The 16,017-nt window shown below is 48.1% G+C and overlaps 6 protein-coding genes and 1 non-coding gene across 7 annotated transcripts; 3 read left to right on the top strand and 4 right to left on the bottom strand.

Annotated features, from left to right (window-relative positions):
- Positions 1-357: 357 nt before the first annotated feature.
- On the bottom strand, positions 358-431 carry ATEG_10515. Its single transcript has one exon. It is a non-coding gene; the product is annotated as a tRNA-Ile (tRNA).
- Positions 432-615: 184 nt separating this feature from the next.
- On the bottom strand, positions 616-1,895 carry ATEG_07315 (agmatinase; the record flags this gene model as incomplete). Its single annotated transcript, XM_001210001.1, has 4 exons — positions 616-878; positions 932-1,625; positions 1,677-1,762; positions 1,814-1,895. 4 exons carry the CDS (start codon positions 1,893-1,895, stop codon positions 616-618), a joined length of 1,125 nt encoding a protein of 374 aa, XP_001210001.1.
- A 528-nt stretch (positions 1,896-2,423) lies between these two features.
- On the top strand, positions 2,424-3,968 carry ATEG_07314 (fungal specific transcription factor domain-containing protein; the record flags this gene model as incomplete). Its single annotated transcript, XM_001210000.1, has 2 exons — positions 2,424-3,050; positions 3,099-3,968. The coding sequence occupies 2 exons, from the start codon at positions 2,424-2,426 to the stop codon at positions 3,966-3,968; spliced, it is 1,497 nt and encodes a 498-aa protein (XP_001210000.1).
- Positions 3,969-4,943: 975 nt separating this feature from the next.
- ATEG_07313 (uncharacterized protein) lies at positions 4,944-8,000 on the top strand (the record flags this gene model as incomplete). Its single annotated transcript, XM_001209999.1, has 7 exons — positions 4,944-4,957; positions 5,006-5,260; positions 5,307-5,690; positions 5,737-5,820; positions 5,866-6,234; positions 6,459-6,847; positions 6,985-8,000. The coding sequence occupies 7 exons, from the start codon at positions 4,944-4,946 to the stop codon at positions 7,998-8,000; spliced, it is 2,511 nt and encodes an 836-aa protein (XP_001209999.1).
- An 802-nt stretch (positions 8,001-8,802) lies between these two features.
- Positions 8,803-10,338, bottom strand: ATEG_07312 (uncharacterized protein; the record flags this gene model as incomplete). Its single annotated transcript, XM_001209998.1, has 9 exons — positions 8,803-8,885; positions 8,935-9,074; positions 9,123-9,210; positions 9,369-9,423; positions 9,476-9,645; positions 9,704-9,741; positions 9,839-9,991; positions 10,046-10,092; positions 10,234-10,338. The coding sequence occupies 9 exons, from the start codon at positions 10,336-10,338 to the stop codon at positions 8,803-8,805; spliced, it is 879 nt and encodes a 292-aa protein (XP_001209998.1).
- Positions 10,339-14,192: 3,854 nt separating this feature from the next.
- Positions 14,193-14,669, bottom strand: ATEG_07311 (uncharacterized protein; the record flags this gene model as incomplete). The annotated part of the gene is made up of 2 exons (XM_001209997.1): positions 14,193-14,524; positions 14,615-14,669. 2 exons carry the CDS (start codon positions 14,667-14,669, stop codon positions 14,193-14,195), a joined length of 387 nt encoding a protein of 128 aa, XP_001209997.1.
- A 347-nt stretch (positions 14,670-15,016) lies between these two features.
- Positions 15,017-15,862, top strand: ATEG_07310 (uncharacterized protein; the record flags this gene model as incomplete). Its single annotated transcript, XM_001209996.1, has 3 exons — positions 15,017-15,275; positions 15,516-15,646; positions 15,710-15,862. 3 exons carry the CDS (start codon positions 15,017-15,019, stop codon positions 15,860-15,862), a joined length of 543 nt encoding a protein of 180 aa, XP_001209996.1.
- Positions 15,863-16,017: the final 155 nt, after the last annotated feature.

Below are 16,017 nucleotides of genomic sequence, written 5' to 3'. Positions count from 1 at the left end.
CTGGGAATTTGACAGATATTTATACGTTAGCTCTTGCTTTCACAGCTGAGTTGAATGTTGCGATACGAATCTCATCAGGACTATCATTTATTTTTGGCTACATGAGATGAAGAGAGGCTCGTATCGATAGCATCGAAATTGGCGATCGTATAAAACAACAAAAATAGCATATACTGAAGCTTGGCAGGTGGTGAAGATCACTCGTATTCCAGGCCGTCCATGCTTGGCACTCGAGGCTGTGTCTAGCCAGGCACCGAGTACGAAGAGACCCTTGTCAGTACCGTGTGTGTGTGAAGATCATCTCGGGTACCTAATCGCAAGTATCACCAAGACCCAAAAAGGGGGGTATAAAAAAGATGGTCCCGACGAGGGTCGAACTCGCGACCTTGGCGTTATTAGCACCACGCTCTAACCGACTGAGCTACAGGACCTTTGTTGAAGGATAGTGATGGAATATTGTTATATTAAACAGCCAAACGCACCAGACTACATCTACAAGCCTGTCCGTACAATAAGGTGAATCTTTGCGAAACTTTTGCCTAGACCACTACAAATCTACTTGTCAATCAATCTCCAATAGCACGTCCTGGATCTCTACTCGAACCTGGTGTACACTCATAGCTCATCCTTAACCGTAGCTCGCTCATCCGGCGTGTATCTCTTCTTCTTCGTCATGGCAGCCAGGATATCCACAATCAAGTCCGCTGCAGCTACTGATGTTGTCTCTGCGGTAGAGTCGTATGGCGGGCTGACTTCCACGACATCAGCCCCGACGAGGTTCAGTCCCTCGAGCCCTTTAATATACCGCTTGAGCTCTCTCGTCGTCCAGCCCCCAGACTCCGGCGTCCCAGTTGCAGGAGCAATGCTCGGATCCAGCACTGTCATCGTAAGTAACTAAAATGCAGCTAGGAGTGAGAAAATCAAGCCTTACCATCGATATCAATCGAAAGATACACCGGATTCTGCCCGACCACAGCAATGGTCCGTTTGACAATACCCTCTACCCCAATATCATCAATTTCATGCGCCTCGATGCGGTGGAATCCCACCACCTTCTCATCAATCTCATAGTCCCGGGGTCCGAACAGCTTCGTTCGCAGGCCTCCATGCACGCTCGCTCCCTTATTTATACATCCCTCGCGGGATGCGTGCCAGAAGAACGTCCCATGCGTAATGGCCGACTGCTCCGACGCGATGCCCGTGTATCCCTCGTACGGATCCCAGGTGTCCAAATGCGAGTCCAGATGGATGACGGAGATAGGCCCGTAGACAGTCTTGAGCGACCGCAGAATCGGGAGCACGATAGAGTGGTCGCCGCCGAGAGAGATAATCCGTGGGTGAGTCCAGCCGTCCGTTGCATTGGTCTTGTGGTAGAGGACTTGTCGGTAGCCCTGTTCCATCTGCTTAAAGGCATGGGCAGCATCGAATGGAGTGATGGGCACGTCTCCGCAATCGATGATGTTCAGGCCTTCTTCGAATGGGTCGACGCCCCAGACGGTGTTGTAGCTGCGGCCTTTTTTCTCCCGTGAGGATCCAGCGCGGATTCCTCGAGGACCGAATCGGGCGCCAGGTCTGTAGGATGTGCTGGTGTCGTATGGGAATCCGAGGATCGCGATGTCTAGGGGCTACAGAGGGGGTAAGTATGTCGAACACGGGTAATCTCGGTGCATACGTACAGTGTCGTGATCTGACGCTAGACATCTCTGCCATTCCAGATGGGCGAATGTCACGGGCTGTGAAAAGGGAAGATCTTTGTCGAGGTCTATGCAGGTCAGGGTATACTACTTGTTGGTGCGGAGATATATATATATACCTTCAATCGAATGGGCGTAGTCTGGTCCAATGTTGAGCGCAGACACTGCACCCAGACCCAAAAAAGCAGATAATAATCTCATATTGAACAGAATTCACCACACAAATGCGATACTCAAGAGTCAACCCCAGTCATCCCTCTTGATAGCCATTTTATAGCTCGGATAATGTGATATCCCCACTCGCAGACGATAAGGCCTCGCTGACGATTACCCTCGACCAAATCCGCTCCAAGTCCGCCTTATCGGCCCGTCCAATAAGACCGAGTTGGAGATGAACTCCCTGGGGCATACAAAGCAGTCCAGGATCCCCGACTTCTCCACCCGCTAACGATTTCCCTCCTCGTTCAACATGTCTCCGCGTACAAGACAGAGGGTCACAAAAACCAAAACGTTTTCCGGGTGTGGCCCCATGCTTCTGAGGTTGGCAAAATTCCATTAGCTAATGGCTCTAGATGTTGGACTTGTCGTCGCCGCAAGGTAAAATGCGATAACAACCGCCCCAGCTGTCTTCGCTGTCGTCGCGGTGGGGATACCTGCGAGGGGTACAATGTGGATCTATACTGGATGTCTCAAGAGAATGAACGTCCTTGTTCTATCAAGAGGAAAGCCATGTTGGTGCGTGACCCAGCACTGCCTCTGTCATGTTTGTCCACAGAGATCGATCAGATGCTGCTGCAGCTGGAGGAACGGGTAATCAGGGATAATGAAGGCATTGTTGGGCCTTTTACGGCGTTCGAAGCTTGTGACTATACCTCTGCTCTGGTCAGAATCGCCACAGGTCATACAGATGACAGTGACTCTATTGCGACGGACTCTATATCCCTCTTCGATCCCGCCTCACCAACCCCATCGAGCCTGTCCCTTTATATCGACGCCGTCGCAGCAGAGCTCATGCATAATTACATCCATATTGTTTCCCACGTTCTTCAACCCGCGGACCATCCCAAAAATCCTTATCGGTCGATTTATGTGCCTCGGGCGATAGCAGCCGGCCGTATAGTGGTAGGGATTGGTGACAACCAGTCACATAGTGGAACTGCATTGTCCCATGCCCTCCTTGCCGTTTCTGCATTCCACATGTATCGAAACCAGCCGGAGAATCAACACTACGACAAACTTGCTAGATTACACCGTGTAGAAGCGGTGTCGAGCCTGAAAAACGCACTGTCTGTGGGCGAAGGAACGAGTGATCGATCCACCACGTTGTCAGCCATGCTATCGTTGGTCTCCATTGATGTAAGTGGAAACCACCCCAGAATTGATATCGGCTACTAACTTTACCAGCTTATGGAAGGCGAATTTACTGAATTCTGGATCCATTTAGAGGGCTGCGAGAGGCTCATGTCATCCTTCGGAGGCCCACCAGATAACTCCCCACAGCACACACAGTTGAACAACATATGCTCCTTTATGCATACGCTATCCCAGTCGACGGCCCCTTACACAACCCCAAAGCCGTCATTAGAGGCATGCGACAGAATTGAAGATCTGCTCAATCATTCACCATTTCTTCCAGATGACCACAGCCTGGAATTCACATATGGCACCACAGCGAACCTCGCCAGTTACTTACATCTGACCATATCTCTATCGCAAAGCATCGCATACTTTGAGCTGAATGAGCTACCAACTCCTCCATACTTACGCAAAGCATGTATGGCTCTGTATGCCGCCATCAGTGGCTGGTCGATTAACCAGGAGTCGCTGGCCTCCTTGCCTGGAACTGACTATGAAACCCGCTCGCTCATCACCTGTCACGTCGTTGCATTCCATGCCGCCATCGTGATCTACTTTCATACAATGTTAGACTACCCTACTCCGCATTCTATCCTCCAGTCCTATAACAAGATCTGCGTGTCTAACCTCCTTGCGGCCGAGGTACTCAAAATGTCGAACGGAGCAAGCAAGGGATGGAATGCTATGGCCCCCATTGTTTGGCCTGGATTCGTTGCGTCGTGTGAGGCAGAATTAATTGATCAACCGTTATGGCGAGCCTGGTGGACTGGGGTACAGAAATATTGCATTGGGTCTATCAAGACACTCTGGGACGTTGTCCAAGATGTCTGGCGCGACCGGGATGCTGGCCTCGCCCAGAAGCCAGGATGGCGCGAGGTCTTGAGACGGCGAGGAAAGAGAGTCATGAGTGGCGGATGAAAATAAGAGCTTTTAACTGCAATGTATCTAACGTGCCAATCGTATGTCCAATTTCGTCCTGCATCCCGTGTCTACTGTACATGGCTATGTTGCCCAGAATTGATCGGAGCGGCCGACAATGATAAGATCTACGAATGGCAGCAGTCAGCGAGTGTCTTATCAACTCGAGAAGAAAGCCAGCGATAAGAGTTCTGTTGTAAGTCTATAAGGAACTCGACTCTATCGAAGAAGTGACGAAGCTTTGTACGACCTTACTACCCAGTCTTACAAACATTTGCTATCATGCTTGCTCGCCGGACTTCCGAGAAGGGCTCCCCCAACGCCAAATCAATAGAGACAAGCTCCACCTCGCAGCAGGAGGAAGGGAATGTCCATATCCTCGGATCCGGCTCCCAGCAGCTACATCGGAAGCTGGGTGTGAAAGAGGTCCAGCTTTTTGCTTTGTCGGCAGCGATTGGAACGTGTACGTTTCCTGGCTAAGATGATTGACTTACAAGGGAGCTCACTTGAATTCCCAGCGATTTTCGTCACAATTGGAAACGCTTTGCCTAAAGCAGGGCCGGCTGGTTTATTCATCGGATTCCTGATATGGGGCAGCTGTGTTCTTGCTGTCAATGAATGTTATGGTAAGAACTTTCAGTCAAAACGCGAGTTGATGTTGATAGGGTACAGGAGAGATGATCTGTTATATGCCCGTGACTAGTGCGACCATCACGTTCGCATCCAAATGGGTTGATCCGGCGTTGGGCTTTGCAATGGGGTGGAATTACTTCTTGAACATGTAAGGCACGAGCCTCTATGTGAGTTGTTGCTCATACTAACTCATACAAGGGCGTTGCTGGTGCCCTTCGAGATTGTTGCCCTAAGCCTGATGATAGGATATTGGACCGATAAAGTGAGTTGATCTCATCGCCTCAAACATGAGAATCCGCTGATCTCGAGAAGGTTCCAGCCGCGGCTGTGGTCGTAATAATGATGGTGATCTATTTGTGTGTCCATTCACAGCGACATTGATATCTTTGCTAACTTGTAAATAGCCTCCTGAACGTTGTTTCTGTCCGATGGTTCGGTATGGCTGAGTTCTATATTGGCATCTTCAAGATTCTTCTCGCCGTGGGTCTCATCGCATACACCTTTGTGACCATGGTAGGAGGTAATCCCAAGCATGATGTCTATGGATTCCGGTACTGGAACAACCCGGGCGCATTTGCAGAACATCTCGTATCCGGCTCCAGTGGCCGATTCTGCGGTGTGTTGGCATCCATTGTCCAAGCTGGATTCACAATCTGCGGGTCAGTACTAGATGTGACCTACTTTGGGCTATGCTAACAGCCATAGTCCCGAATACCTGAGCATGATCGCAGCCGAAACCCATAACCCACGTACAGTACTTCGTCGAGCCTTCAAAACGTTTATCCTGAGAGTATCTCTGTTCTTTGTTGGCGGGGCCCTGTGTATCTCTATCGTCATTCCCTACAATGATCCTACGCTTGCAAAGTTGCAGGATGAGGGAATATCAACGGGTGCCGCTTCGCCGTACGTTATCTCCATGGAACGACTGGGTATCGCGGGCTTGGGAAGTGTTATAAACGCCGGAATTATGATTTCCTTGCTCAGTGCAGGAAACGCACTGTTGTTCTCTGCAACACGAACATTACATGGAATGGCGGTGGATGGCAAGGCACCCAAGGTGTTTTCCCACTGTACGAAGAACGGGATCCCGTAAGTAGGCAATGCTTCTAGAACGGACACATCACTGATATCACAGAATCTGGGCCCTTCTTGCAGCACTGTCTCTGTGTCTCCTCGCCCTACTGCAGATTTCGGAGACGTCCGCCCAGGTGATGGACTAGTACGTGCTTCTCTGTGGTATCTCCTACGTCGCTAACGGTCAAAGCCTCGTCATCCTCATTACCGCGAACCAACTACTGAATCATTTCTCTGTTAGCCTTACATATATCCACTTCTACCGAGCCCTTCGAGCTCAGGGGATCGACCGCGATACTCTACCGTATAAGGGGAAGTTCCAACCTTACACCTCTTACGTTGCTGTAGTCGCTACAGCCCTGTTAACCCTCCTTTTGGGCTTTGACTTGTTCGTTGATATTAAAAACAACTGGAGCATCAAGTACTTCTTCCTGGACTACGCGATGCTGCTATTCTATGGGATCATGTTCGTGGGCTGGAAAGTGGTTAAGCGGTCCTCCTTTATTCCTCCGTCTGAGGTGGATCTGAATCTGGGAGAGACAAAGAACGAGATTGATATGTATGAGATGCTGCATAAAGACCAACCGGTTGGAAGGGCGGAGAAGGTTCTGTTGAAGATCCTGCCGATGTAGCTAAGGTAGTTAGATATGAAATTGATCGGAAGATAGTGCAATCTGAATGTGGACTTATCTCGCTGACGGTTACCCCGACTGTTATCGGAATCCCCGCACGACAACCCCTCTATGATTGCAAATGGGACCGGGGAGAAATCGACTTACGCAGATTTAAATTCGACGAGTCTGTAAGGCAGCAGGCAAATGTCCTCAACACAGCACTCATCATGGCTACTTTCTCGCTCCTAACCCAGTACATATGGAAATGGATGCAGAAGAGCCTATTCCTAAGTATTTTCGTTGCCGCAATAGCCCTTGTTGTCCTCTACGGGCTGGCCAAGGTGCATAGAAACCTCATCGTCTCTCCGTTAAGACCAGTTCCAGGACCAAAATTCTTTGCCTTGACACGATGGCGTCTCGCATACGAGGACTACCGTGGGACTCGTACACGCTGTATCAACAATCTACATAAGCAGTACGGAGACGTTGTCCGTGTCGGTCCTAACGAGCTCTCGTTCAACAGTCTGTCTGCATTGAAGTCCATCTATGGTGCTGGGAGTGGGTTCCAGCGGGACAAGTTCTATCGCATGTTCGATGCGTATGGGCGCCAGGTGATGTTTAGCTTTGCCTTCTCCGTTGACCACCGGGGTATCTCGCCCGCTTCTTAATGCCAGACGAATGCTGACCAACTGCAGAACGGAAGAAGCTACTCAATCATGCCTATTCAAAGACAGCAGTGCTTTCGTCCCGGAACGCTGCCATGGTTGAAGAGAAAACCAGGCAGTTCCTCTCTCTTCTTGACAGAGAGGCCAAGTCTGGGATCATGGAGATATTCAATGCCCTCCATTATTTCTCCATGGATAGCATCACACAGTTCCTCTATGGAGAATCTCAAGGTGCGACAACGGCGTTGACCGCGTCTGCTAACCGCAGTCTGTTGGACGACATTATCGATCCTGCCCGGCGGAAGCTCTCATGGTTCGCCGTGCACTTTCCCCATCTCACCCACTGGTTATATTCCCGTACTGGCGCCATGGAGTGGCTCCTAACAACCTTCGGACTACTTCCAATGTCGAAACCATCGACTTATACCGGAATCCGGCGCCATGCGCTGGTCGCCGCAGAGCACATCCGAGACCAGACTATCGAGGATCCCACGGAGTCCATTGCGGCACGACTATTCCACGCCATGCGAACACGAGAAAAAGGCCCGGCCATGGATTACTTGGATGTGGCGAGTGAATGCGCCGACCACTTCCTTGCTGGGATCGACACTACCAGTGACACCTTGATGTTTGCTATATTTGCCTTGTCGCAACCAGCAAACCTATCATTCCAAGAGAAGCTGCACCAGGAGATACAGTCCCTTCCTGACGAGGTCGTTGTCGACGATGTGGTCAATGCGCTCGCAGCAGATAAGCTACCCTATCTTGATGCTGTGATCAAAGAGACACTGCGTTTGTACGCACCTCTTCCTGGAAGCGAGCCCCGGTGGTCAGAAAAAGACGAAGTCATCGACGGCTATCGTGTCCCTGCTCGAACCATCGTCAGCATGAGTCCCTACTGTCTTCATCGGAACGAGCATGTCTATAAGGAACCATTGGAGTTCAATCCGGACCGCTGGCTAGGTCCATCCGAGCAGGTAGCAGAGATGAAGAAATGGTTTTGGGCATTTTCCAGTGGAGGTCGCATGTGTATCGGAATGCAGTAAGTGTGCCCCTGATTATTTGACGAGGGCATGGCTAATGAATAGTCTGGCGATGGCGGAAATGACAACTCTGCTGGCTAGCGTGTACCGCAAATGCAGAACGGAAATAGCACCTGGGTTTGAGAGAGTTTCTCCAGGGGTCACCGCGAGATATGAAGTCTTTTATGATGAAAAGTTTCCGAGAATGGAGGAACACATATGTTGGATAAGATTTAGATCTAGGTGATGCCTTGACGCCTGGGATTTTAGTGACCATGCAGTCAATGTAAGGATTGGTCATTCATATCTTGTTCAGCCGGCATATTGTCTTGCTTCCATTAATTTCGGTCCATAGTTCGTGTACTCAATGCAGACCTGCGTTCTTTGGTAAACCTCTCCTTGCAGAAGGCTTTGCATCATTTAGTCACAATCGCCTCATCAACCACAATAGGTCCCTTCCTAGTATCATCGATACCATGCTCCTTGATATAGCCCTGCTCTTCATCCATGTTCTCCTTCGGTTGATCTTGATGACCGACAGGCACATGACTTTTGACGACCAACCAAGTAGGTAACACAGCAAGCCCTGTAGTGTTCAGACGAGTAAGCATTCAGTTCCCGGAAAGAGCTAAGCTCACACAACGCGGATGATCTTGTATCACACGTACCGAGGAGAATTGTGTTAACGGCTAGAGGAACCCGTCCTCCATGCCACTTGCGGGTGTTGAGTCCGAAGGACACAGCTTGGCTGAAGCTCTCTTGCCCTCTCAGAATACCAGACAACCGAGCTGAATTAAATTAGCTCTGCATAGCACAATATCACATATCACTCACATAGCTCGGAAATGTTATCCGTCATTGTGGAAATCAGATAGTAGCACCAATTTTGCAGCGCCTGCTGAGAGAACTCTGTTGACAATGTCAGTAACGGAGCTACAAACGTTGCTGCTGAACATACGCCAAAGTAGGACAACGAAGAATCCTTCCACGAACCCGGAGTCGGTCCAGTCGTACGATGGCGGATGGGCTGTGTACTTTTCTTGTATCACCCAGGCGTACACCCATGCCACGACGTGCACCGCAATAACGTAGAAAAAGCTGACGGGATTAATATCTCGCTGTAAAATTTTTGAGGTATGGTCTCACCTGTATTTTATGCGGTTCTTCGTGCTTATTTTCTTATAGTCCAAGAAGCGACTGATAATTGCCGAGGAGAGGAGGTTGGCGAAGTTGGCTGTACGCAAGGTCAGCCCATCGCTTGATAAAGAGCATGAGACTATTCCACATACTAACGAATCCCATCAGAGCGCGTGCACGAACGCCGAAATAATACGTTTGAAAGTCTATTGCTTTTAGTATGGCCCATCGAATATCGGATACTTACAAACATACTCCCGGAATATTGGTTAAAATATGCAGCCCAAAACAGGGGTAGAAGCAACATGACCTAAAGCAACCCATCAGTAATTATATATATTGTTTCTCTGGTTAGCACTGACCTCTTTGCGACGAGAGAGCTTCCATAACTCAAGAAACTCCTCACGCCAGGAGTTTTGCAGCACTATCCTGACCTTGCTTCCATCACTGCGCTGGACCTTTTCCGGTGGAGATAGGAATATGGCCAAAGGCGCAGCAACGCATTGTAGTGCAACGAAGATCAAGTATGTTTCTTAATCACATGTTAATAAATGCGGGCTCGACAGTTCGAAAAGGACAAGGGACCATACCGTATCCAACCTTCCCTCTGCTCTTTGCGTTCTCCGAGCTATACCATGTCAGCCACTAAACGTCCAGCACTTTTTACTATTACTATACTCACTGATTAAGTCCGAGTACAATAGCTCCTCCCAGCAAGGGCCCACCCGTGCGAAACCAGAGCCAGATGCTGTCCCAAATTAGCATTTGAACTATGAAAGTCTTCCAAAGTGATGTCGCACTTCATATATTTGCCTTTCTTGCCAGGCTCGGGATAACCCAGAGCCACTGCGCCCTCGGATGCCCAAAATAAGCCGGCCCTGTGTCTTTCGTCAGAGATGTGTGCGTTGTCTAGAGGTATCTGTGATACTTACGACAGTCCACAGGCTACTGCCCCAACCAGGACGAACCACTCATTTCCCTGTAACCATGCATCAGTATACTGCTCAGAGATAGTCACCCAGGGATACGGACATATCGATTATTCGTGTATAGAGCAGCCCTAATCACAATTCTATCAGACGCGGGCAAGTTCGTATATCGCACAAACCGATATACTCACGAATATATTGGATACCCGATCGCGCCCAGCAAGAGCGTCCAGTTTAGCCCAATACGGTTGGCAACTGGCCCTCCAAACAAGCACAAGAATCCCACTAAGCGACATGTTAGCGTTCCGTCGAATAAATAATCAGGAACAGCATGTTGTACTTAATGCGAATACCAACGCATTTGCCGAATTCACTAGATAGGGCTCCTGTGCACCTCCGGCCCCTAGGGAGTTCATTGCATTCCACAATCCCGGGGCCATGAAGCCCACACCACCGATGATGCAGGCATTGAACAGGGTGGAGTGGTACCATTTCCGTTGTACCTCTTCCTCAAACGAGGAAGCAGGGGATTTCCTGAAAGAAAGCGCCTTTAACATGGTGCAGCCGTTCTTCTAGGTCGGGTGTGAAAGGCACCAAGAAAATGAGTAGAGTACTACAGGCCATCATGCTACGCAGGTAGTATATGAATTTTCCTTCTAATCTATCGTCCAGCCCTACTCTTTGCATGTCTTGATCGAGCGGGAAAATTGCGTGCTTTAGGCGGCGTGCAAGTAGCGTACCACCCTTTACTCGCCATGACACATGGTTTGAGCCCACGACCAATCGTTAGCAGTTATCCGTTAGGCTGTTCGGGGCGACCCGCCTCTAAAATGATCTGGACGCTTCAAGTTTCCGAGAAAGAACATTGAGCAATATTGACCCCTTGAGGAGGATAACAGCATTGTGTTCGAACTTATAATGGTTATTGTGACTTCTGACTTAGGTTATAATGTTGGGATCCTTGTCTAAGAAACATATACCCAGGGTTGGAACCCATGCATTTACCCAATTGATATCTGGTGATAATGAATAGTCAACAAACCACAATGTTGCTCGCAGTTACAATTCTTTACAAATTGTCTCTAAATATATTACTCCTTATCAGTAGAGAAGTCATGTACCAACTACCTAAGGGTATTCTATGGGCCCAGTGAAGATGTGACTAGCACGCCATAACATGGGGGTCTTGGCTCCTTGGCAGTCTTGTTCTCGATTTGCATGCGTTCTTGGATCTTATGTGCAGGATACGACAGTGTGTTGATAGAATTGGGATCCACCCGGAAGGCACGTATCCATAATTTAGAAGGTTCCGCTTCAGCTGTAACATTGTCGGCCAGCAGGTTACATGCGGCGGCTCTGAAGGGCCGTACGTGTATCCAGTATTCTCGCCTGCTTTCCGGAGCAACGAACCTTATCGGTCCACTTGATAGTTGTAGGTTATGAGAGACTTCAATCGCGAGGTGGCGTATGCCATGCAGTCCCGTTCTACCTCTTTCCGACAGCAATGATGACACAAGTATCCTTGCAACATACAACCAACGCATACATCGTGCGGACAACTTGACCAGCGGTCTCTAACGCTAGATACATGGAGTGCAAGAGTTTCTCAACTTTTGTCTGTGCAGACGACGCCATCTTGCCACAGCAGCTTAGACAGCCAGCCTCGGTTGGCATCGGCAGCACGACATCTACCACTCCACTGCACCACCATGAGCTTCTCAGTAACATCAACCTGCCAGTAGTACGGTGGCAGAGGGTCAGTCGGTGTACAACGGTTGCAATATTTGCTGATTGATACTCTTGGGCTAGTAAGCATGAGCTTTTCTTTAGGGCGGATGTATATGATCCTGAAATGTCCACTTGAATATAATCATATAATTAGTAGTCATTCCGTGGATATGCCATCCCGAGATATTGGAACACGACTAACACTATTCCGGAGATCCAAGGGGCACTTACTTGCTAGTCAAAAAACAGGCACCTGATGGAGCACACTTTTATCTATATTATAAGCTTCTTGGAGGGCTTAAGAATAGATCAAGACTTAATTAATACAGAGTCTCACCAAATATACTATCACTCACAGTCTAGCTGGGTTAAGTCTATGATAAACGTCATTCTAAGCTCCTGTATCCATCTTAATGCCCATCTTGGAAATGTGGTCAACTGCACTAAAGGTGTCATCTTCACAGGTACTCCTACACACACATCTGTTTGATATGGAAAGCTGAACCAGCACTATTTAAAATCAATACCATGGATTTCAACCTGATCTAAGCCGCACTTTCTGGTTAAACTTCTGGATAATTACAGAAAATCACCCTTCAAACTCCAGTGATTGCTTATTAATATATAGATTGTTTGTAACCGGGAAAGGTTTTAATCTCATAGAAATCCTATTCAAATTAACTCGCCATTGTATATTGTCAAGTTCAGTCAAATCAGGATCATGCAGGGTTTCAATTTTAAGAGGGGCATCTGGACTTGGGAGTAGACTGTCGGCCAGGTGAGAGCTCGACCCTGTCAATGTATATCCACTATAATCGATGTTGATATCGAGAAGGCGTGGTAACTTGCATAGTTGGAAAAGCACCTGCTGCCATGTCCCAGACTTCAGTTTCACCAGAACGAAACTAATGTACTTCATTTTATGAGCAGATTGGTTGATAAGCGAAAGGAGAACGTCAGATGAAACTGAAACTCCTCCTAGATGAAGAGACTCTAAACAAAGTGTGGGTGGGAAGGCGACAAGGTCAAAATCTAAGACGTTGGCGCTGGATAATGAGAGCGATTCGAGGTTCGGTGCACTTTCAACCATTCTAAAAAAATCAGGGGCATAGGTGCTATTAGGAAGAGCAGCATATTCTGGCAAGATTGGCGTCTGCCAGTATCTCTGGTCCGCTGAATCCGTGTATGCACGAACTTGTAGCCCTAGGTGTCGAAGATGTTGCAAAATATCTCCGATAGGTATTTGTAAAGAATTGGTTTTGTTCGGAAAGAAGCGCCCAAAGTCATGGGTAATAGGAAATGTGACTTCAAGTTCTGACAGGTTTGGAAGTGGCAGGTAACGCAATATGGAAATGACTGTGTCCATATACGATTCCCTCTGAGATTGTGGCAATGATGAGGGCGGTTCGTGAAATTCAAGGGCCCTGATATTGGTGAATTTGATCAGAAGAGGCCAGTAGCATTCCGCCAAGTCTTTGATATATAGTGTACTGGCGCTAGGCGGAAGGCTCTCCGTAAAGCCAAAGTCAACTTGACGGACATATGTAGCATACGGGCTTTTCGATAATTGTATAAGTCGCTCTAGAGGCGAGGCCACCAGCGACGAAGTACAATATGCTTTTATATGCTGGAACAGCCAAGGTGACGCGCTGCGGCAGAAGGCCCCGTTCACAAGACGCAGGTTGGCTAAGTCCCGTCGAGCTTGAGAGATCGAGTAATGCCTAACATGGTCCTCCAAGTATATGAACTCATTGTATACGTTCCAAACACAATGAACAATCTATAAGAGAAGTTAGGCGCTAAGCAAAGGAATCGACTGATACAATCATAGGCCTTACATGATCATATATCTCTGCAGGTATCTGCATGTTGCTTCCCAAATTCTTTCAGCTTGAGCCTTCAGTGCAATTTCGTGAGGTCTGATGTTGGTAGTCAGGAGAGGGGGTCGTCTTGTGCGGGGCACTCCAGACCCCTCTTGACTGACGGGTCGGATTAGTGCATTGCATTACTCACTATTAGTACGTTATGCCTGACATGCATGGTATCTATTGGCCAATGATATAAAACCACAAGACTCGCTACCTGGCTAGTCAACAGTCGGCCGGGTCTACAATGCTCCAACGCAAGGTCCTTGGTCCAATAAAAGTACTACTTCATTTCAAAATATACCGCGAATATGCCAAATTATAAACATAGAGACAACTTTGTGAAATATGAGTATCAAGGCATAAATAACGTAAAAAACCAAATAAATCATATAACGCACGTTAGAACTGCCAATATTCTTCACACAAAGCTTCCTAAAACACAATCGTTCCAATTTGGAATAACATGCCTGGTTGGATCTGCATATTGGCAAGACTCCGTGCATACCAGCTTCACTAAGGCCCAAAGCCAGTAACATTGAGCTGGTCAATGTAGACTATCTGTATGACATGTAGGTCCCATAACTTCCGTAATTCCCGTAGCGTCCATAATCTCCATAGTCACCATAGCTCCTTGGAGGGGTGGGAGTGGGTGTTGCAGGTGGCGTGGGAGTAGAGCTCGGTTTCTCGGGATCGCCATCACTCTTGTTCATCTCAGGGTGACCGCAATCCTCATTCTTTGAGCAGATATCGAAAATTGGATAAGCGGTAATAGAAGCGGGTGTTGGAGTCAGTTCAGAGGCGGGGCTCTTTATTGGAGCAGCTTGGGAGAGAATCTCGCTGCTTAGAAAGACAAGAAAAGCTTTGTGGGTAAAATGCATTGTGTTCACTGCAGACGGTGGTAGTAACTATGTGCAATGCAGAATTGCCATGAATGAAACCGGGGGGAGGGGGCCGAGGAAGTATTTATAACACTAACTGTCTGATATCTTTGGCAGACAAAGGAGAAGACGCTGTTCCTCCAAATAGTCCATGATGTTCTATATTCTGTGTCACATCGCGGGTTCGTAGCGGAGTACAAAAACCAGTCCAGCGGATGAGTGCATTGTATGCCTATAACAATATATCCCCGATAACGTAGTTCCAGGGATTTTATAGCACATCATACCATGCTGTGTACCATTTTGACCAACTCTGTGGATACCACCAACCGGAAAGCTCCCGCACTTTCGTGTTCCCTAACCATGAGACACCCGAGGTTACTGCTAACAAGTAATTCGATCCGCATCAGAAGCAAGACATATCCTCTATCCTTTATCTGGCGGACTCTACTGAAAGCAAACGGGATCCTCTGAGGGTGCCCTGTCTTTCTATGCTTTCCATGTCTTCTGGAATACCAGCTTGGAAAGTCGAGATGAGATCATTGAGTCGGAACGAACGCGCTGAAGATGAAGAAAAACTACTCTCCAATGAAGGTCTAAATCCGGTTCATCCAGGAAACAGGCGCGCTAAAATCGTGGTATGGGGTAAATTATCACTTCTTGCGATGACTGCAGGAATCTCCTGCTTGGTTGGTATTGTTATCGGGAAGCAGATACTGGACCTGAATGAAGCGTGTGCTCTACATGTCTCCAACTATTGTGAGTGACACCAAAGCAAGAGGCATACTTCAAGGCTCTGACATCCACAGCGCCGGTTCTATCCGATCTGAAAATTGAATATCATCAGCAACAATACAATGGCTCATTCTTGCACGAGACAATATTTCGTCAGGGAGCAAGCCCAGAAGTCGACGCAGCTTGGGACTCACTTGGGTGCAGCTGTGGGTGTCGTATTATTCATTGCCCAATAGCTGATCGCTAACAACTGGCCAACAATAGATAGACCCATTCGAGTCCATCAAGACGAAGCCCAGAAAACTGGTATATCTATCAGTCACATCCGGATAAGCGAAAAATATGGCGGCGGATATCCGGCAAGTGTCGAAGGAATGCATCACCTACACTGCTTGGTGGGTGTTTTGCGACAATCCACGTTTTCCATGGTGGAGTTCGTTTCTGACAAGGCGAGCTAGAACCTTCTCAGACAAGCTCTCTACTATAACTATGACTACTACCATGACCTCGGCCAAGGTGCTTTTAAGAATGATGATTACATCGTTCGACGCCACGTTTGTAAGTATATCGCGTGTCGGGAGCTTGTTGTTGCATGTGCTCACCCATCATAGCGCATTGTCTTGATATTCTTAGACAACAACTAATGTGTACCGTCGACATTGGTGTCTTCGGTCAAATATGGGTTCATCAGGACCATCCTGAACCGTTCGTTGACTTCAACACGGCACATCGTTGTCGAAATTTCGATGAAATCCGACGATGGGTG

This window comes from Aspergillus terreus, genomic scaffold (genome assembly GCF_000149615.1).
Source record: "Aspergillus terreus NIH2624 scaffold_10 genomic scaffold, whole genome shotgun sequence".
Taxonomy (NCBI): Eukaryota; Fungi; Ascomycota; class Eurotiomycetes; order Eurotiales; family Aspergillaceae; genus Aspergillus; species Aspergillus terreus.
This window is presented reverse-complemented; position numbering and strand designations above follow the sequence as displayed.